The 22,283-nt window shown below is 40.9% G+C and overlaps 1 protein-coding gene across 1 annotated transcript in view; it reads left to right on the top strand.

The window, feature by feature from the left end:
* Nucleotides 1–10,685, top strand: part of kndc1 (kinase non-catalytic C-lobe domain containing 1) — a 48,107-nt gene extending 37,422 nt beyond the window's left edge. Inside the window, exons 22-31 of the mRNA XM_030106741.1 lie at nucleotides 1,057–1,167; nucleotides 1,268–1,415; nucleotides 2,598–2,717; nucleotides 3,209–3,415; nucleotides 3,546–3,628; nucleotides 5,651–5,804; nucleotides 7,164–7,286; nucleotides 7,655–7,714; nucleotides 8,164–8,321; nucleotides 10,221–10,685. Of these exons, the coding sequence (XP_029962601.1) occupies nucleotides 1,057–1,167; nucleotides 1,268–1,415; nucleotides 2,598–2,717; nucleotides 3,209–3,415; nucleotides 3,546–3,628; nucleotides 5,651–5,804; nucleotides 7,164–7,286; nucleotides 7,655–7,714; nucleotides 8,164–8,321; nucleotides 10,221–10,449 (1,393 nt within the window). The 3' untranslated portion in view covers nucleotides 10,450–10,685. The remainder of the gene's footprint in view (nucleotides 1–1,056; nucleotides 1,168–1,267; nucleotides 1,416–2,597; nucleotides 2,718–3,208; nucleotides 3,416–3,545; nucleotides 3,629–5,650; nucleotides 5,805–7,163; nucleotides 7,287–7,654; nucleotides 7,715–8,163; nucleotides 8,322–10,220) is intronic.
* Nucleotides 10,686–22,283: the final 11,598 nt, after the last annotated feature.

The following is a 22,283-nucleotide window of genomic DNA, read 5'->3' as shown; positions in this document are numbered from 1 at the left end:
GCCTGTAAGGGGCTATTTAGAAGTAAATAAAGAAGTGGCAGCGATGCTGTCTCGCATATGAACGGACATGAGAGTTAACATATAGGTCCTGCTGCCGTCTGATGCCACAGGCTTCTCGTATATTCAGACTCTATGGTGCCATTTAGAGTTAAAAGACACAAATGGATGTGTTCTTTATTGAGCAGAAAACATACAGAATTGTTTTGTTGTTTTGTTTTAGTGAGTTGCTTTATGTTACCTTCGGTTTGTTTTATACATAACAAGGTACTCAGCATGGCAAAACACATTAGATGCCTAAGCAGTATGGATCAGGGTTTAGCTTCATGGAAAGCAAACAGCGTTAACCTGAGCTTGTTTGTTTTGTGCCTGGTGTTGAGGTGAGTTTGTCTTTCCTGCTGTGAATCAGTGACTGGTTGTCGCTAAATTAAAATTAATAAATGTCACTCTGAAACAACGCTAGAAGGGAGCCAACATGCAGACTCAGGGCAAAAACAAAAAATAAGAATAATGGAGATGGAGCCCAATAATTTCCAGAAAGTTGTCTTTTTCCACAAGAGACTGAGTCGGGTCATTTTCAAAAAGTTGGGATTTTCCCTATTCGTATGGAGACGGAGCATTTTTGAGAAGTTCCACCTTGGAAACCGTTTTCAGTGTAAACTTGTAAACATGCAAACAGCCAATGAACAGTTTTCTGGAACTGATCTAGATTTCAAGAAATGACATCTTAATGTTTCCTTGCATATCAGGGTTTGACTTGAGATCATCTTGGAGAAATTCACACTGACATAATGACCCCAGAAACAAATCCTCAAACTGTTCTGTTCTCAGCCAAAGTAGGCTAACGATCTGGATGTAGGACATATAAAGAAACTACTTCTCACTGTGGTGCTTGGAGGGCCGCTGTTCACAGATTTGCTATTATTACCCAGGAAAACAGCTATTCAGAAAAAAAAGATCTATCCTATCTTTTCGTATATAAAATAATGTTCTTATTTTTCTCTCAGAGGTCTGTTTATTTTGTAAACGTGTGCATTTTACTGATTGGTTTCCTCACAGAAATGCTGTTTTGGAGGGTTACATCCAGCAGTTTCTCTACACGTATCGTTTCTTCTGCACTCCCGAGCAGTTACTGCAGTTCATAATGGAGAAGTTCATCAGTGCTGCGAGGTAATGAAGTCAGTTTGAGAGCTCACCGCGACACCGAGGAGCAGTTTACTGCATCTAAACCAAACGTCCCGGCCCTGATTTCATTTGTCGTCCACTTCAGGGACGGTCCGGACATGTCTGGAGACAGCGAAAGGATATTCCGTCGGAGTTTGGACCTGCTGCACTTCTGGATAACTGACAGTAAACGTGTGGATTTCACACCGAAGTCCAGCTTGGTGGAAACACTGGAAAACTTTCTGAACACAGAGGTAGGCACATGAAGTTCATACCTACTTTGTTATTATTATTATTATTATTGACTTTAATACATCTAAATCACATTTTTCACATTACTGGCTATCGTTGTGTTGTTGGTTATGTTTAGCAGCAGTTAGCTCAGTATTGTTTCACACTCACAGTGGGGAAAAAAGAAAAGATGGTGAATGAAAAAACAAAGTTCACACTGAGAAACAGCAGCACATAAAATCATTTGAAAGGAGTGTTTTTTAAGTACATTTTCATCTATAAAATTCATATGGCTATTTATTTTTGCCAACTGCAGCCACACTACAACACAACACTATTCTAAAACACACTAAAGGCGGGAGGCAGAGCAGCTGATAGTTTGATAAGAATTCGGGATGCATGATACCACTTTTTTAAAGGACAAGTACAAGTACTGACCTTTAGCTACTTGTATATGCCGAGTACCTATACATGTACTGAATACTATAAAAGACAAAACGATTCGCAAATAAGACTTTTCATTGTTCAACACGTTTTCAGTAAAAATCCAGCAAGAAAGCGCATTGCATGTTTTTTGTTTTTCAACTCTAAAATGAGAAATTACAGAAATTGGGTTAATTTTACAATGTTAAACAGTTTTTTTAGTGCATTGTCTAAAGCAGGTGTGTCAAACATAAGGCCTGTGGGCCAAAGTCTGTCCACAAAAAGCTCCAAGCCAGTCTACCTTGAAAACTGTTCAAGTTCAAGTTTCTTTTCAAACAAACCAACTTGTCAAGAGTAGCAGACACTACACAACGTTGAGACTCGAGCTGAAAGCTAACCACCTCAATGCCGTGCTGTCCAGGTGAATTTATAAAAAAAAAAAAAAAAAAAAAAAAAATGCTTGATGCAGCAGCTTCAGGAGAAGCTTTTTGGACATTTCACTTTACTTTGCTTCAGAAAGTATCATTAAAATTGGCTTGTTTTGAGACTGTAGCCATTATTTGTAGTATTAGTAGTTTGTTTTTTTATGGAAACATGGAGATTTTCATCATGGATAAACTGCAACATGGTTGAGAATGTGTGTCCTCACTGTCAAAGGTTTGAATACCCAATAAAGATTTTGTAGCTTCAAACATTTGAGAGCATTTTGAGTGAACCTCTAACATGCTCTAGATGGTTTTTTTTTTTTTTTTTTCTTTCCCGTTGCTGGAATCTGGTCTCAGGTGATTCCTGTGGACGGCCAAGGAGAGGCTCTTCTGGCTCATCTCCACAGCTCTCCCAGTGGGACTCCTGCACGGCCGTTCAGAGGAAGCCTTCTCAGCTTCGATGAAGATGACGACGTGGTGAGTTCACATTCTTCTACTGAAGTTTGGTCTCTTTTCTTGATGAGTTGGATTTTTGGAATAAACACATACTTGCTTCCTCTTAGAACCTGTCCTTCAGAGTCTTTGTCAAAGACGTTCAGTCACTTGTTTCTAAATATATTACGGCATATTACAAACTGACATGAAGTGATTTTGACGTCAGGTCTCTCACAGAGCGAACTGCCATATAAAAGCCAGTCAGGATTTGAATTTCTTTTGCTTATATCCATGATTCCCAACCTTTTCCTGGAGGAAACTCAAATTTTTCTCATTTCAAACTTAGAGGACAACAGTCTGTACAATTACGAAGTCAAGTTAAAAGGACTTCATAACACATCATACGTGAAATACAGTGTTTAGTTCAAGTCTTTGGAGGTGGGGCAAACATTGTTTTCCCTGGTTTGGGGTAAATTCTGTCTGCTGTTAGTCCTGATTGTATTCACAATACCTTGTTGAAACGTGTGTTTCAGTGGAGAATCTCTCACGTGGTGGAGCCCTCTCCGTCCATGCCCAAAGAAAAGGCCTTCTCCATCGCCGCGGCCCTGCCGAAGCCTTGCTACGGCTCCCTCATGAATGACTTGTCAGGCATCTGCCTGCAGAATGAAGAGCGGGTCCCTTTCAGCCAGAACGAGCACAGCACGCAGCATGTAGCCCAGCAGCTCACCCTCCTGCAGCAGGTACCGCCGTCTCCGCATCCAACCCACTGTTCTCTGTTTCAACCACCAGAGGGCGACATTTCGTTTTAAATGCAGAGAAAGACTGTCGTTTGTCATCTTGTGGTTTTAATTTGAGACTCTGTTCATCTAGGAAATATTTCAGGGATGTCATCCGGTTCATTTCCTCAACTCCAGGATACAGGGAGTCAGGGACAAAGTCCTGACGGCAAACAAGTGAGTGTGATGCTGCAGCCTTACCTTCGTCCCACAGTGTGGGGAACAAATACACCGGAGAGATTATTAGAATTATTAGAAGTGTCCATGGAAAGTTCTTTTACATGATAAACATGATCTGAAGGCAAGTTTTACTCTGAAAAGAGGAGATCAATGCAAATAAGCACTTTGAGATGTAAAATCACTGCACAGTGTTTGTCCCAAGAGGCCAGTGAAATCAAAGTTTAATCATGCTTTTGAATAATTTAAAAGGTTTAAACTCTGTTTGCTTCCATCCGTCTTTCATCCTTTATCTGACTCAGTGTCGTTGTGTGCTAAAGCTGATCCCAGATGATTATTGGCGAAGGCAGGGGACACACTGAGTGTCAACTGTTGCTCTCAAATCCCTCTTATTGTTCTGCAGGAATGCCCAGGGAGAACATGCAACCCTTACACAGAAAAAGAGAGGTGAAAGTATCACATTGGATGAAAACATCATACATATGTCTGGATTTATTAGTGTGAACAGCTAAATTGACATTGAATTAAAGGAGATCCAAATGCAAAAACGTGCTGAAGTGGAAAAGTGACACATATGCAATGGTTTCTTTAAATAAGTACAGGCTCAAATGTGATTTATATTCAGGGCTTCCCCTGGCGTATTGCAAACCCGGCTGGTCGAAACGTCCTCCTGCTGGGCCTGAAAACATGTGGGACTTGTATTGTAATGTGCTTTCTAACCAGAATCAGATTGAACACGTGGCCCCGGAGGAGCACTGAAACGTCTGTGCACCTGCCGCAAAACCTTTTTCTCCCACACTCACATCTGAAACTGTGATTTCTGCTGGAATACATGAAAATGGGTCAAAACTGTGGATTTTAATTGTCTTGTAACAATGGAGTCGGCCAGAAAGCCCGTAGAAATGACAAATTCTGCAGAGTGTATTTTTTTCTCTCTTGTGGGAGCTTTTTTAAAGTCTGAGAGAAAAAAACAACAGAATCTACTGAAATCCAGAGCTTTGGTGTCGTTTGTATAGTTCGAAATGCTACATAATGCAGGAAAATAGAAGGTATTTCTGGAGCATTGCCATGCTGAAGTGCTCTGATCCCAGTTCACAGCACAGTTGCTTCTCAGAAAATTAAAATATCATTGAAAAGTGAAATTTTTTCAGACTTTTTCTTGCGATATTTCAAATGTTTTAAGCATTTTTGAATATGTTTGAACTACGATAACTATGGCTTAAAGTGAAAGAAAAAAATTTGCCCTTATAAGTTATTGTCTAATACTTTTAGATTTGGTATTTCTTCATGGCTTTTAAGTTGAAAAAGCTTTATGCTTTTAATTCATCAATCCATTTGTAATAAAGCTAAAATATGGAATTTGTGGAGAACATTTACATCTGTAGACTTAACCAAAGTAAACATGGTGCTTTAAAATTTGCATTTACGTTTAAGTCTCTTAAACAAAACCAGGAACAATTTTAAAGTTTCATTCAAGACTCATCGAGTTTGCAGTTGTTTGAAGTTAAAAAAAAAAAGTGACTGACACTTTCTGAAGACAACATGTGGAGTTACCTCTAAAAAATGAAGGTAATTTCCAATTAAGTTTAGATCCAAATGTCAAAAAATGCACTCAAGATGAGATAATCTGCATTGTTATTGTCTGGAGTGTGACTGTGGATCTGCAGGATGTCTTACAAATCATAGTGTTAGTGGTTTGTTCCCTCATCTAGTCCGGTCTACATGACAAAGTCTTGAGGGAGACAGTTAACCCAGAGTTCTTCCCACTCGAGCTCAAGGTCTGTGTGTGGGCGAATAACAACTTATAAATATTAATAATTATTGTAATATTTATGATGCACCTTTGCAGCCAAATGTTACATATAACAGTAACAAAGCTCATAAGAAAATATATGCCAGTATAGAACAACAAAAACTCAAAATACCTGCATTCTCTTACTGTTTGATTTTTTTCTTTTCTGTTTTTTAAACTGATTTTATTGTCATTTCCAGCATTTCTGTCATTTCTGTCTGGACTTGCAGGAATGTGCCACAACAGCTCCCGCCAGCAGAGGGCAGCAGCGTGCTGGTGAATGAGGGCTTATCATCAGAGGGCTCCCTGCAGAGGCTTCTCACTTATGCTGACAATGTGGCGAACTGGATCTCCGCTGAAGTCGTCATGTGTGACTCCGTCAAGGTGAGAGGACACATCAGTCATGAGAGACGGCAGTCGCAGCGCGAGCGCCGATTCCTCATCCTGTCAGTCACAGGGTCCGTCCATATGTGCGCTCTGTTTCTTCTCCAGAACGGAACGATATCTAGTGTCTAGTAAGTGTCAGTCAGCTTCATGTCTGAACTCTGTTCATTCTCAAAATGTGCTAAAACGAACACTCATGCACAGAGATGAAGTTTTTACAGTTGACCTACTAAATAACACCTATCAGTGGCGTCACATGGAAAAAGGAGTGCTTATATTGGATTTTTGTGTTGGACCGTTTATCTGAGAACAATCTGTTGAAAGCTGCTGGTGATCTGTCTTCAAGTCAGACGTTTGAAGTACGACACAGGAAAGATCTTACAGTCTTAAAGTCTGCAAATAAAAGTGGTGGCGAGCCAGTTCCAGAAATGCTTCTTACCACAACACAACACTTTTTGTACGTGCATAACTTTTCATGCAGGGGTGATAAACGTAAGGCCCACAGGTCAAAACCGCCCCTTAAGTGGCTCCAATCCGGCCCATGAAATGAAAGATTCAGAAACAGAAGACATCAACTTTTTAGTTTTTTGTTTGTTTTTTTAATAGAATATTGAACACAACTCAACAAGAAACCCGATCCAGCATTATCCTCCTAGCCAACATGCTCAGTGCTGCAAAGTTTGTTGAATATAGGAGGATTTTCATATTTTCACTGTGCTTTATAGCAGACGGGATCATTCAGTTTGGCTTTATGATGGGATTTTTGTAATTATCTGTGCTAATTATTCAGTTTTGGAAAAATACCAAAAAGATTATTATGTTACAATTTTATTGATCGAGATGAAGTTGATCTAAACTCAAATGTGTTTGACACCACTGTTTTCATGAATCGGCCCCCAAGTTGTAAAATACTTGACAGTACACACAAACGTCCTGGGCCTCTGCTATAGACTCTCTGTAATGGCAGAAGAGCAGCAAAATTCACATTACAAGTTAAAAGAGGAGACTGTGACATTTACAGGTCCGTGCAGACACACTCAGATCTCAGTGAACTCCAAATCTAATGCACACAAAAATGTAGAAAAACACAAAATGCTCTGCAGGCATGCACGAGCCACGCTGCTGCTATATTAAAGTCATACCTGCACCACTGACTACAGATTTTTTGGGGGGGAAAAAAGTGGATGAGTAGTGTGAATGTAAAACAAAATGTCTACGGTAGACTTTGGCTTCAACTCGTATTTGTTTTTCCACTGTTCAAGCTTCATTATGCAGGCAGCCAGAGTGGAGAACTGTGGTTGAGTTTAGCATTTTGCTGCTCTCAGCACTTTTTTTTTTCTTCCCCCACTTGTTTTGCAGACACAAGTTGCTTTGCTGACCAAGTATCTGTGGATCGGAAAACACTGCTACGAGCTGAGGAACTTCGCCACTGCCATGCAGGTCCTGGGAGGGCTGGAGAACGTGATTGTCAGGCAATTACCGGTGAGGCCCACGTCTAATCAATTCCTCCTGACGTAAATTTGGAAGTTTGCGTAATCAGTCTCCTGCCGCCCCCCCCCCGAGCTGAATGTTTCTGGGAGTGTGACGGAGCCGGGGTGGCATTTAATTAGTTTCGCAAATGAGAAATTAATGCATTCAGATGAGATGTGGTGAGTGTGAACACAGCGAAGGAGGATGTGGCCCGCCAAAAGGACTAATTAAAAAAAAAAAAATACTCACAATTAAAAGAGGCCAGTGTTGAGGAAATTGAGATTTCCATATTTTCATCTGAATGCAGGTTTGTAGTGGTTGACTCCTGCTTTCATTTCAGCGGCGCTGAATCAAACCGCCTCTCTCTTTTTGCCCAACAGGCTTGGAAACATCTGCCTTCCAAAGTGTGTGAGATCCTCGAGGAGCTGCGAGCCGTGCAGGTGTGTGTGTGTGTGTGTGTGTGTGTGTGTGTGTGTGTGTGTGTGTGTGTGTGTGTGTCTGTTTGGGAATCTGAACACGAACGGTGTTTGTATCTGAAGGCATGGATGGCCACATATTGTGAAACTCAGCTGCAGGGCAAACAAATCAATAGAAAAACAGCTCGGAGCGGCTCGCCCATGTTGCTCCGAGCCTACAGCTGGCTCTCCTCCTGAAAGTCAACCTTAAAAGAACCAGACGCATCAAGCAACATGCACCGCTTACCAACTTTCCCATTAGCTGCAAAAGCCGTCAGATGCAGAGCTGGCTCTGCTGACTTTGAGATGTAAAGAGGTGGCTTTCCCTCACACCAGACGTGCTTATAACTGTGTCAAGTATCTCCGCATTAATTGGAAGTTGTTTTTAATCTTTCATGCCTGTAGGAACTGGGTTGTGCGTGCTTCCTTCGCAGGTTTTTCTGAAGAGCGACGACTTGTGCCTGATGGGGGGAGAAAACACCAAGAAAAGGCCGACTCTGCCCGCAGCGCACATCCTGGCCATGCACGTCCAGCAGCTAGAGATCGGAGCGTTCACGCTCACCACCGGGGCGTGCAAGTGGACCAAACTCAGGTGCGCCGATGTCAGCAGGACCAGTGTCCTCGCCTCTTCATGTGATGGGGTGCATCACTTTCAAAGATTATAAATTATCAGTGAAAAACCGTGTAAAACCACAGAAAGTCATTAAGAAAAGAGCGGAACTGCTTTGCACTGAGACACAGTCTGTTTACTCACCTGCTGCACTGACCTGATCGTCAGATTCTGAAATACAACTTTCTATTGCTTAAATTATTAAATTCAGAATCTCTAGGGATATTTCACTTCATCATATTGATAAACTTTGGACATTTCTGTCATAAAATGCCAGTGGAGCCTGAATTCTGCCGTTGTAGCACGTGGAAAGAACATAAACCGACTGCTGAGTCCTTATTGCAGGTGAACAGTCAGTTTAATTTTTTTATTTTAATTAAAATGTTGCTGTTTCACACATTTAATGAACTATTCTCAAATCTCTCACAAGTTCTCAAAAGCAAAGATCAATAAAAGTTACAGTATTTGTTGAAAGTGCTCTTGCGGTAATCCATCCATCCAAGAGCAATACGCTTTCAACTGCTTGGCTTGTTTGCCCTTGTAAAAATGAAAACTATAAATATTAAAACAATTTTATTTATTTAGGTTGAAGTGCCAGAGACTGCTGGTCTCAAACATTTCTGAATTTTCTCTCTGAATGTAAGTGAATGTTTTCCAGAAGGTTCAGAAGTGGAGCCAGAGCGTTTTCCAGAATTTCGACTTTGCGAGCAGTTTTTTTAAAAAGTTACTTTTTAACCGCTGTCTTGTAAACGGACCCCCAAAACTTAACAAAGGTTTTGCATTTTCACCTGAAATCACTGCCATGTTAACAAAGTGTGTTGTCAAGCGAGACAGGATGAAGCTGGGCTAAACACTTTTTCACGTGACTGAAGCTGAAGCTTTGTTTCTCAAGTATACTACATTTTATGCTTAAAGACGAAGGAAGAAACCAGGCTGAGTTTTCAGAGCCAGGCTCGCTGCCGGCACCCAGTGGACAAACGGTAAACTTAATTCCTGAACCTTTAAATATTATTTCTTGAAAACATCGTGGATGATTGATTTTAACCTATCATGTTTAGACTTTGAAATTATTTTCAGTTAAAGTGATCAACACGGGATAAACTGTGATGTTTAACAACATCATTGCTAAAGTAACAGCAGCCATTCGCAATCTGCAAGTCTTCACTTGACGCCGTTATGCTAACGATATCTCTGCTGAGCTGTGAAGTATATATTACCCCACGCTTTACGATTCAAAAACTTCAGCAAAAAAAAGCGATGAATCTCATTTCTTTCATGATTGCAGCCATGATTTTGTTGCATGCTGGGATTTCATGTTGTTAAAGGAGTAATGATGGTCAAGCATGCGTGCAAGGCAGTGAAATTATCCCGATGCATAGCATGAAATACAAGCAGTTAGTGCCGTTAAGCGAAAACGAGCTCGCTGCCTTCATCTTGTGCGTTCGTCTGTGACAAAGTCGGCCGGCTCCCCGAGAGGACGCCTTTTTCTGTGTCCTTCTCCTTCACTCCAATATGGCCGACCAGATGCCGAGGTCACAACAAGTGGCGGTTGGATGGTAATGGCGCAGCTGTTGAATTTGAGTCGGCGACAGGGGTGCCAGCGCTGCTCCAGATGGCGCCTGTGGGATGAGGCTTGATTGGAAGAGAGGTTCCAGGCCAGATGCTGAGAGGTGACTGGCTGCGGCCAGATGCTGGGTTCGAGAGGAAGGCAGAGACACAGCTGGTTATTGTGGACGCCGGGTTATTCCAGCTCTCTTTCAAATCAGGTCACAGAAAAAAAGGGATAAAATGCAATAAAACATGGATTTTCTACCCATTTACCCGATTTTCTCTCCTTTTTCCATTTTCTGTCCCTCCTCTCTCGTCGGGCATTGCCTCTAGGAGCATAGCAAAGGTTGTGAGTCAAGTCCACGCCTTCCAAGAGGCCGCGTACCCCTACACCCCTGACCGGGGGCTGCAGGCCTACCTCCGCTGCCGCGTGGCGCGGCTCGCCGCCTCCGACATCCACCTCTTGGCCGCTGGCAACGACGCCAACTTCCAGCAGTCCAGCGAGCGCCAAGCGAGGAGGATCCAGAACACGCTGAGGAGGGTCAAGGCCACTTTCCAGTGAGACCGGCCTCGGTCGCACGTCCAGGATCAGAGTTCAGCGCCGCCGCCGCCGCCACCAGGTCAACACGCCATGTCACAGCTGGCAGGAGGCCCGGCATGCCGGGAAACTTTCACCCTGTTTATAAAGTCACGATTTGTAGGGGGAAAAAAATGCACACATAATATTGGTTTTCCTTGTATTATTATATTATTATGAAACTTCTCCTGCTGATTCTACATCTCTTTAATTTTCATAATGCAGTTTTTATCGCATAATGACAAGTGGATGTTACAGATGGGACGATTCTCAGCCTTTACTGACTTTTCTTGACACAGTTTATGAACTTGGCCTGAACGTCTCGCCGCTGACGTCCACTTAGTTATATATCTGGACTGAACCTGGCAGGGCAGTGTGGCGTGTGACCATTTTTTTTGAAGGCAAAATGAATTTTAGGACCAGGAATCTTTGAAAATACATTTTGGAATAAAGCTTTGTTTGATATGAGCATTGAAGTGAAACACAGTACAGCTGAGTTTCTGGATGAGAGACTTGAAAGAGGAATCTTACTTTACAATCAAATGACAGTTCGTTTAATTCTTACTAAAATACCTCAATGATTATGAAATTCTTCACTGAATATGTGCAAATAGCTAAGTGTCTGAACGTTTTACTTTTTCTGGAGTCTGGCTTTCAATGTAACGTCCAAACGGCTCAATAAAACGATGATCATTGATAGCTTTGATATCTGTAGCTTTCGTTTAGTGCCACCATGGTCAAAATGTGGCGACAGTGAGAACATCAAAAGAGAATACGAGTATTCACTTGTGTGACTGTATCTTCCAGTTGGTGTCGTGCGTATATCCGGCCGTTTGGGGTTGTAGGTAGTTGGAGATGTCGCCAGCCAGAAAACCTCCCCTCAGAAAGACCCTCAGGCCTGGAATCAAACCGGTGTCTCTGTGGGAGTGCTCCCCACTAACCACCATGTGGCTTTGACTCACTACATTGTTTTCCATTAAACGTTCATCGATCGCATATTTTGCTCTAATCGACGGCGCGCAGTTTAGCTATCCAGAGAATTGTGTGACCAGTCTGATAAATTAAGATCCAATATTAATTCCATTACACCAATCCGACGTGGGATAATTGCGTTTATTTTCAATTGTGTTTGGTGAAGGGCAAAAAACAAGCTTACTGTCAAGGCGAACCATTACCGAGCAGATGATAGGACATAATGAGGTGTCAGTGTGGAGAGCAGTGTTCACTCTATTTTTCTATTCTGCTGCCCTCTCTCTCTCTCTCTCTCTCTCGTTCTCCCCTTCCTCTGTGCTTCATGAAACTCGGCGTGGAGATGTAAAGCGACATGCTTTGAAAATCTGCTTAATTTAGCCAAATAAATGAGATTTTGTTAGCTGCCTCGTGCCAGAGCGTGTTATTGTGCGACGGTGTCCGTGATGGCGCGGCTGCACGGCAGGTTAGCGTCCAGTCTCAGCAGCTGTTGGGGATGAGGGATGGATGAGTCCGCCCGCACTGCTGGGGCTTATAATGACCTGCAGCAGCTTGACACACAATATGAAATCCAAGCACAGCATTTGTGTGTCTTTTTAAGGATAAACGTGTCTGTTCCTCTGATTTCTGTCATGCATTTTGAGGAAATTTACCATCTGGATGGCAGGGAGAGGACGACATGCCGCTGTTGTTACACCGACTGAGGTATTTCAAGGGTTTTGGATCACATTTATATCCACTAATCATACATAAAAGAGCGACAGTGAATGTCCTAAAAGTATTTAGAGATATGTCTGAAACGTCACTCAACCATGTTATACAGTGATTGGTTATTAATTACAGAGACACAAACAACACATTTGCATGAGTTTAACACAACAGCATGTTTACAGTAACACACTTTGTGCCTTCAGGGGATCAAGGTTCACCCTGAAGCTCAGGAGGCCTCGGATTGATCGCTTTGACTATTCTCAAAAGCTTGGTGGTGCTGAACAGCTGGATGGACGAGGCTCCCGAAAAATGTTCCAAGCAGGCCAGCATCCAAATTTTCCACACATGATCGTGATCAGTGTTTTTGTGAAAGCAATGTGCCCCAATCCCAACACTCCACCAGGACAGAGGACGTCCACCGCCCAGCAGCAGCGTGGCCAGCCCACACCGTGCACCATCGCCCCAGGAGACTTCAGACCGCGATGGAGCACAAACGGAAACCACTGCTCCTCGCACGACTTCTTCTGTGCTTCACCATGTAAATAACCATCTCTGATTTTTAGCACACACTGATAATGTTATATTGCAATTTACAGTGTAATTGTACCTTAAAAGATGTGTGCTTACATGATACGTTTAGAAGTGTGAAGTATTTTTACTCAGTGTTATTTCTTTATTCGTGTTAATTAGATTAAAAACAGAAAAGAAAACTGGCCTTGCGCTGTCTGTGTGCGGCTGATAAAACCAAAATTTAGCAAGTTTAAATGGAACATTTACCAAACATTTAAAGACTGTCGCTGTTTGTGAAGTGATGCATTTCAAAGTCAGAACCGTTTACTACAGATGTAACACTTTTTAACTGATATGTCAATCCTCTGTCCACATTACATGCATTTCAGATTAGATCTGGGTTGGTAGATGATGTAGGGCGGGTTTAGGAAGACGACTCCTAGTTGGTCTTACTGGCGCTAAAGAGGAGCAGGGAACACTGAAATTTCAGAAACGCTGTTAAAATTTCATGAGATCATTTCAATCCCTTAAAGACAGTTTCCTTTATAATTCACTTTATTGTTACATTTCATGATGTCTAAGACCTGAGGTCAACTTCAGGACAGATGATTTTAGGAAAATAAAGAAACGTCACATTTATTTATTCAAAATGCTTCCTTTGACTGGGGCTGAAGGGATCTGTTGTTTCTCCTGGCTCTCAGGAGCTTACTGCCTGTTTGAAGTTTGCATGTTCTCCAGGTCGTCTGGTTCGTTTCCACAGTCCAACAACATGGGTGTGTGGTTATGTTCTTAACCTTTAAGTTCTTGTAGGTGTGAATTTCAGACCCTTCAGAAGTTGGAAGAGTGAGTCTTTACTTACAGTTGAGATGTTTGGTGAATCGGTTCTCTGGCCAAATGATCAAGAAATCGCACTTTATTGACAATAGAAAGGTGCTTATTTGTATAATCTCTTGGATCAGAGCACATCTTCAAAGCTCCCAAGATAAAGATCTTCCTTAGGAGTTGAATGGATTCCTTCCTCCTCAGTCAGATCCACAGTCACATCCGCCTCCTCATCTGATTTGGAACAGAAACGCTCATCTGGCCCTGCTGTGATGTGGAGCAGACCGTCCGCGCCTCCCGTGAAGCGCCGTCTCCTGTCCCGGGGTTATTTTGTCACCTCCGTGGGGCGGTGTGAGTCTGTCTTCCAGACAGAGTTTTAAGTGTTTCCAGACGAGGCTCGACTCTACCTGCGGGTCTTGTGCGTAAAAAAAAAAAAAAAAAGCGCACCGCTTGCGCGCAGATTGCTTCCCACCTCGGCCGCGGCTTGTTTTGGGGTCATTTGCATTTGAAAGAGCGACAATCAGCGGTGATTGTGTTGTTACTGTACCACGTTTGATCTGTGATGTTTGAAGCCGCTGAGCCAAACGCTGCGCCGGCGCCGGGAAGCGCACCGGGGCGCACCGTGGCGCACCGGGGGAGAATGCCCTTAACACCGAACCTCCGCAGGATTGTTCCTCTTCCAGTAACGCAAATGTAACTCAGGGATTGAAGGGAAAAGTCGAGGTGACAGATAGAATAATGATTGCATTTTAAAATTTCGTGAAGTTGCGTTTTGAGCGTCGTTTCACTTCCATTCCATCATTTGTGAGTTTGTTCAACTCTGAAGAAAGAGCAACTATATTTTAATACAACAGCCGCAAATTATACTCAATTACCAGTAAATGTGCAAAGTAAGCCAAGTCTCCTGATCACTTCATCAATACTTTTATTCACTATAGCTTGACTGAGTGGCACAGTGGGTAATTTATCAAATTTAAACACATCTGTAAGCTATAAAGAATTAAATTTGAACAGGTTAATGGTTTTACACTACCTCCGTTTATTTTAGTGTCAACAAATGAAATATGTGTGTATGGCAAAAAAAAAAAAAAAAAAAAAATCTTTGGAATTGAAATTTTATCCTATTCAGAGATTGATTTTTATATAAATATTTCTAAAATACTGCAGCCTTCAACACCACCTGAAAACACAAGGGAAGATCACAGTATCACAGGGCAAACAGACAATTACACACACTCATAGGGAGGAGGGAGGGGGGGGGGGGGAACCACAGCAGAATAATACAGGAAGTCCAGACTCCATCTTGGAAATAAAGATTTTCAACTAAACACAGTAACAATGCTGAGTAGAAAATGTTTATTACAAGCACCATAAGCGTTGGTAAAATCACACTAAATTAACTTAGAATTTAACCATTTTTTCTCAGTGTTGACCGAGATGGGTTGTAAATGAAAGCCCCTCTGTGCAATCTGAGTACATTTGGAGTTGAGTAAAATTAAACAGAGATTGTTTTTGCTGAATATGAATGAAAAACTCATTCAGCACAAGGTTGTCAAACATAAGGCCCTGAGCTAAAGCCAGTCCCTCAAAGTCATACTGTCAGGGTGAGTTTTGAAAAAACCCACATAATGGACTAAAGTTTTTTTTTTTTAATTCCACTATATTTATCATTAAAATTGGCTTTATGTTGAGATTGTAGTTTTTTTATGTTTTGCTCGAAGATCAATATTTTCCTAGTGTATATTCTGTACAACAACAAAGAAAAAATTCAACTTTGACATTTAGAGGTTTATTTCCACAATATTTTACAGGTTCAGGACACTCCAGATGAAATTGTTCTGTATGTCTGTCATGTTCTATAATGTGCTGGAAAACCCCTGTGTGGGAGGTCTTCACCTTTTTTAATCCCGTTAATAAAACAAAGTCTCAAAGTAAAAATGCAGAGCTTTTGTAGTGTTTTGGGAGAAAATACAACTTTTTGAAAACATTCCGTCTCTGTCCAGAAGGCAGAAATATTACTGAGCATGTGCTGGAGTCAGTAGAACCGGTCTGACTGTCGTCCAGTTCTATAAATTTATAGTTTTCTAGTTGAGTCACCTGGAATAGTAATCCAGTCTGTCCACAGAATTCACTGTTAGTGTTTGTAGCATGTTCTTCTCTGACCAAATGTGTGTGGATTCACAACCAGTACAGGAAAACGTTTTCAACAGTTTTAGTGTAATTTTCCAAATGTTGTAATGTACTGGTAAATGTGAAGTTTTTCTGAAACTCAAAGTATTTTTACTTGAAACATTGTCAAGGAAACTTTAAACAAACAATGTGACTTTTTAACTTCAAATACAACTGTTCAAATATAGAATGTTATTTGAAAAAAAAGTTTGTCCTGTTTTGTGATTTGTTCATCAAAAAAATCCCAGGTCACAATCCTACTGCAGCATGCTCAGATCATGGTGTTGACTGTTTAATCAAACAAAGACCTGATTATAGCAACATAAATTACTAAAACCATGATTTTGCTGAGGTTTCATTTGTTGAATTCTAATAAAGATAATCTGATTGGTTTTATGGGGGATTTTCTTGTCTCCACTAGACATGGAAGAAGCTATAATTTACAGATGTTCCATAAATGCCTCATGTGCTGTGAAGGCTAACAGCTACTTGTCAATTAAATAAAAAAGAATGAAAGGCTTAAATGTTTTTTTTATTTAATGCATGTCTGCAAACAATAAAGTGAAAAGCAATTCAACATTTCCATTGAGAGTTTTATACATGTTTTTTTCTTGTTTTGTCACATTTTTTTGGCACGTGGCTGCTGCTATACTTTCTAACCATTATGTGCACGTGGATGAGTGAGTGGAGCTGGATTAAATCAGACTGGATTAGATAAAACTCCATTGATCCCCTTTGGAACAAATACTCAAGGAAATTGAATTGCCAGCTGCATTAAAAAGTAGTAAAAAGAAGAATAGCTGCACACATTACTTCATTGTGATTTCATCTCATTCTGTCTGCAAATTAGTTTTGAACAATAGTTATTTCCACCTTAAAGGGTTTTGCATTTTAAGAGAACAATCAAAACCAATACGCATTTCTTTTAATTATATTAAACTTATTTTAAAGCTGATAGAAGTGTGTTACAAAACAGCCTTTCATTGTAGAGAAATAAAAAAATTTTTTTCACATCTAGATTTCAAAGCCTTTTTGTACTGAATGTATTGACAACTGCATCAGTGCAATCCATTTAAAATCTATGGACAGAAACTCTCTAAACTTCTAACTGTGACACTTGAAACCATGATCATGCAGTACAAAGTTTCATAAAGATTTTTTTTTTAACCTTCAAACAGTCTCCAGTCAGATTTAATCAGGTCTTGTTAGAATCTGAGTGAACTGACTTGTTCTTAAACCAGAAACTCGGGGTCTGAAGGTCTGTATGCACATATGAAGATCCATGAACAAGAGAAACTCTTTCAGTGTGTTTCCTGTGTGAGTTGCAGATGAACAAGCTTTTAAACAAGTTTAAAGCAACAACCTGGATTCAGATGACAAAACCCACTCTGCTCTGATGCAGCTCCTGACTGAATCCTCTGCAGTGAATTTAAACACCATATATAAGCCTTTACTGTCCAGTTCAAATAAAGCAAATTAGTTTATTGAAATATAAAGTTTATGATGATGACCCACAGCTTTGGTTCTGTATTCATGCATACAGCAGTAATAGAAAGGTAATTTCCCTCCTCCTCCCCACCTCTGCAGGGGATACAACTGTTTCAGCAGGGACAAACAAATGTATGAGCTCTTTCTCACAGACTCGCCGGCGCCGGGGTCTTCAAACACTCACACGTAAAGACCTGAGAAAAGGAGACCATTATCCCCTAATCATCCGGATCGATCGGGCGTTAACAAGGGGACCTACATATGTAAATCGGAGCGCAGCGCGCTATAAAAACGCTCCCGGGAGAGGTGCGCTCACACACACACACACACACTTTCCCCCCCTCTGACATTTGGTGGCTTTTTCGCGGTTGAAGCAGCAGCATGGTGAACTATTCTTCAGTGGAGTGGCTGGCCCAGAGCAGCAGCAGCAGCAGCCGCGCCGTGGGCGCGCAGCGGGTTCCAGAGGGAGACTCCGGCGCGGCGCGCAGGCCTCACGTCCCCTGCATGGTGCAGCCAGCGCCGCCGACACTGGGGAAGAGCCACCTGCAGACGAAGCCTCCAAAACCCGCCGAGGAGCAGCCGCAGGAGGCCAGACAGGAGCAGGGCTCGTGTCCGTCTTCTCCAAGCTGCTCGTCCCCAGGTAAGACCTCCCGCGTGCTCAGATTGGTTCAGATGAAACCACAGCTTCTTCACTCTCTGATCACGCCGGGTTTTTTTTTTCTTCCACATTCTTTTTACAGACTCAAAGACAAGCGATTATTCATCTGGAGATGAGAATAAATCAGCGTCTCCGAGCACTTCGTCCCGGGCCCAAGTGCGCCGCGGACGCACAAAGTTCACCACCGAGCAGGTCGCCAAGCTGGAGAAGATCTTCCACAAGTACAAATACGTGGACATCGTGAGGAGAGTCAAAACTGCCAAGAAGCTGGGCCTTAAAGAGACTCAGGTAAGAGGAGAAGTCGCTGTGAATTTGGTCATTTTGCGGCTCAGAGCGGCGCGTAAACGTGTTGCTGCGTCCTTCCAGGTGCGGACGTGGTTCCAGAACAGGAGGATGAGGATGAAACGGTCTCTGCAGGAAACCCTGGATACCGAGATCTCTCTCAGACCCATCCAGAGACTGGTTCCGGTCCAGTTTCTGAGCCGAAGGCCGTACGGCCCCATGGACCAGATGTTGTGCCAGATGCAGATGCCGCAGATGTCGGTGTGGTCGCAGCTCCTCCAGCTCCCGCATCCCTACTACAGACCGGCTCCGAACTGTCTGAGATGATTCAGCTTCTCCTCGTTTGTCTGTTTGACTGTCATGTTTAATACAAAAAGACTTGTCTAAATGTTTTAAGTAATATAAATCTATTTCATATGATTGTATATAATCGCAGAGCAGAAGAATCTATTTATTGAATAAAGTCTTCGTTTCAAAAACCATTCTGCCCCCTGCTTTATTAAATAGTGCCATACAATGACTGCATAGAAGCCTATCTGTACAGATAAGGCTGATGATATAATCTTTATTGCAGGATTATTTCCAATTGAATGGGTCATCCTGCCTTTGATTTTCAGGACACTGCAAACTAAAAAACCAATAGAGGTTAAAGTTTCTTGCATGACTACTTAAAAAAAAAATCAATGAGAGCTGAGTCCAAAGCCCAGACAGACCAATCAAAATGAAGCTTTTCAAAGACAAATCACTGAGAATTATTACCCAAAATAGCAACCCAGCCTTCAGCCAGCAGGACAAGTAAAGGAGCGACCACACGCCTGCTTTGTTTTCCCCACATCTGCATTTCAAACAAGAGCTAACGAGCAGATCATGCTGGACTATTAGTCCTGATTAAGTGTGTGAGTGTTGAGCTCAGGGTGTCAGCATGTCCTGGCTCCGCTGCGTCTGCAGCCGCTTGGCTTCAGATAGCTTCGCTCTGATCTGAAGTGTGAAATTCAAATCAAATTCTTGTCTTTTTTCCTCTTTTTTTTTCCCCTTCTCACCTGCAGGCTGTGCTGTTTGAGTGACTTGTTATCTTTGATCCTTTCAAGTTTCACCTTCGACAATCAAACGATTAGTTCCACTTAAGTGGCACAAGCCACATACAGCATGTCGTTCTGCTGGCTGTGATGGGGTGTTTGTTTGTAAAAGACAATTTAGTTTTATAAATGGAGCAAAAATAAGCATTCATTTAAACAAAAATGAATTGACTGAAGCAACTTTTTAAAAATGTGCAAGATGAGCCTCATAACTTTAAACTCCTCTATTTAGTGAGTGAAACTTATGTTAAGCATGTGGCTAAAGGCATTTGATTATATAACATTTTTAAATTATTTTATTCAATTGACCCTCATTTGTATTTCTGCCTTGAAATGTGTGTTCTTAACAAAAATGCTAGTTGTCCTTTCTCTTTGTTGCTTTTTTGTCTTATTTGTCTGTTCATTTTTAAACATTACATTACAATATTGTAATTTACTGTATTTACAGTTGTACTTTCCTCTACTTTTTATACATTATTAAATAAGTAAATGTAATCCTTAAACTTTCAGTGGAAAAATGCTATCACAATAGCCAGCATTCTACTGTGAACTTCAGATTCTACAAGAGGACTGGGTGTTTATTTTTTCACTTTTATTGGCTGTTTAAGTAGCATCACTGTCAAAATACAGCAAAAAACTGAAGGCCAAAGTTTTCTATAATTTTAAAGGGGAATTCCTGAGAGTGCAATGAAATATCTTAATCTTTGACATTCTTTGCTCGTAAACTGAAAAATATCTCAATTGTTTGATCATGATTTCATAAAATTACCTTATAAGTCATGAAAATCAACAGTACTGTAGAACAAATTCAATGAGATCAGAAAAGTTCCAACTTTTTTTATTTTATTTAAACCAGTGTAAACAGCCCTGAAATAGTCACTTGTCTGTCACCTTCCAGGTCAGATTAAATCAAATAACACTGAATGAGATTATAAACAATCTCCTTGGGGCAAATACTGAAGGAAATTCAAATTCCAGCAGCAATATAGTTATAAAAGTATAAATTATGAACTTTGAGAATTCTGTAAAGCAAATTAGCTTCACAAAAAAAAAGAAATAAATTTTTTCCAAAACAATAAATTTTGATTATATCAAAATTTAGAAATTTTCATTCACTAAAAAAATCAATACTAACAGATAAATACATTTCCTCATGAAATATATTTTACACATTGCAAACTTTTTTTTCCGGACCTGAGTAAATCAGTAATCTGAAAAAAAAAAAAAAACCTGCTGATTTTAAATTCATAAAAACCCTAGCCTTGGTATTTGTGTGGCTTTTGTTGTTTACAGTCTGAACATTTTTGGTAGTCCAGTTTTTTTGTTTGTTTTTTATTTCATACAGAGGATTTCTGTGGAAACTTTTCACTGTGACATTTAATCATACGCTGAATATAAGCAAACATGAGCTAAGGAGGGTATTATGGGTGGCATAAATCCTGATGAAGTAACACACACTAACACATACACACACTAACACACTAACACACATTTTTTTTAGGCCAATGCAAATGTGGCCATGTAGGCTGACACTGCAGTAACCCCAAGCCCAGCTCGATATAAAGTTTGAAACCTCAAGCGAAGCATTTTTTGCTATCTTTATTTTCCACATGCATGCTGTTGTTTAAATGCCTTCTTATCGTGGTCGATGATTGGTTCCAATGACTGAAATGCAAAGTGCACAGTGGAAGCAAAGACGAGACTCCAATTTACAGAAGGTCCTTAAATGTCTCATGTGAAGATGCCCGCCAGGAGACAAGGAAAGTGTTAAAACTTTAAATGACAGGAATTTAAAGCCTGCTGTGATCAGGGGATCAGGAGACTGACAGGTAATAAATCTAAGGGGCTTTAAAGTGCCATTCTGCATATCAGCCCTGTTTTTCACACATGTTAGATGGCACGTGGCAGCAGCATGTGGACGGACACGAGGCTTAATCAGCAGAGCTGTGGTCGATAATTCAATGTTGATCGATCCATTAGGGAGAAGAGGCAGAAGCTGCAAACTTGTTTTTTGAGTGTTTTTTTTTAACAGGCTGTGTTAAAAACACCTCTACAAGTCTGTCCTCAAATTAGCTGCAAAATTAGCACAGCTGAAGTATTTTATTTTACCTGATTTCATTTGGAACAATGTTGATCAAAAAGCAATACTTATTAAATTACATTGAAGTCCAATCTCTGAAATGTATACCTTTACTTAAATTATTAAGTTGTTATGGAAAATTTGTAGTATTAGAACAAGTTAAATAAAGCAAATAAATGTTGATTTTAACAACTTATTCAGGATTATTTATGTAAAATTTCCACTAATTCTTTGTAGCTTGACTATCTATATGAAATAAGATACATAGGTCTGGTCTTGTGGTGAAAACACTTTTATTTATTTATGGAATGAAAAAGTACAGCTTGTCATCACTGTTTTAATATTAGCAGTTGTTTGAGTGGATGAACTTGTTGTTCCACCAGATTAAAGAGGTTTAAAGATGCACATGCATAAAGATCCATTAACAATAGAAGGTCTTTCGAGGTGTTTCCTTTGTTTTGTGTTTCACTTACCAAAGCTTGTTGGTCCACTTTAAAGGCACATAAATAATGGAGGACTGGCTTCAGTGTATTTTTCTGCATACTGGCTCAGCAGCTGCTCACAAAACACATTTAAGGCCATGTCTGTCTATGCAGGAACAGATAAAACACCGACAATGAAGCTGTTCATGGAGGAGAGACTCAGTAAATTGCTAGATGAAGTTGTTTGTTTTTCCTGATGTGTGGTTGTGTCTCAGATTTCAGGAGTTGTTACTTTTTCCAGCCTTTTCATTAGAAAGACACATGTGGGGTCAGAACAGTTATTTCCACCAATGTGCACAAAACATCGGAATCTGGCAGGTGCTTATTTTCCTATCCTGTATTTTCCAGATGCATGGGGAGCCCTGGAGCTTCAGTGGATCCTCTCTTTGAGCCTGCTGCACTGTGAATATCATGTCATGGGTGTTTTTGCTCATCAAGCAGTAAATATGTGACTTGAACTTTCAAGTGTCCTAATTAAACCCGGATGGCTTGCTGCTGAATTTTTAAAGTTTGTACAAAATGGGGTTAAACATAAGACCCTTGGGCCAAAATTGGCTTCCAATACAGCCCTC

Source organism: Salarias fasciatus, chromosome 13, assembly GCF_902148845.1.
Source record: "Salarias fasciatus chromosome 13, fSalaFa1.1, whole genome shotgun sequence".
Classification (NCBI taxonomy): domain Eukaryota; kingdom Metazoa; phylum Chordata; class Actinopteri; order Blenniiformes; family Blenniidae; genus Salarias; species Salarias fasciatus.
Note: the sequence above shows the minus strand (reverse complement) of the source record. Positions and strands in the feature narration are given on the sequence as shown.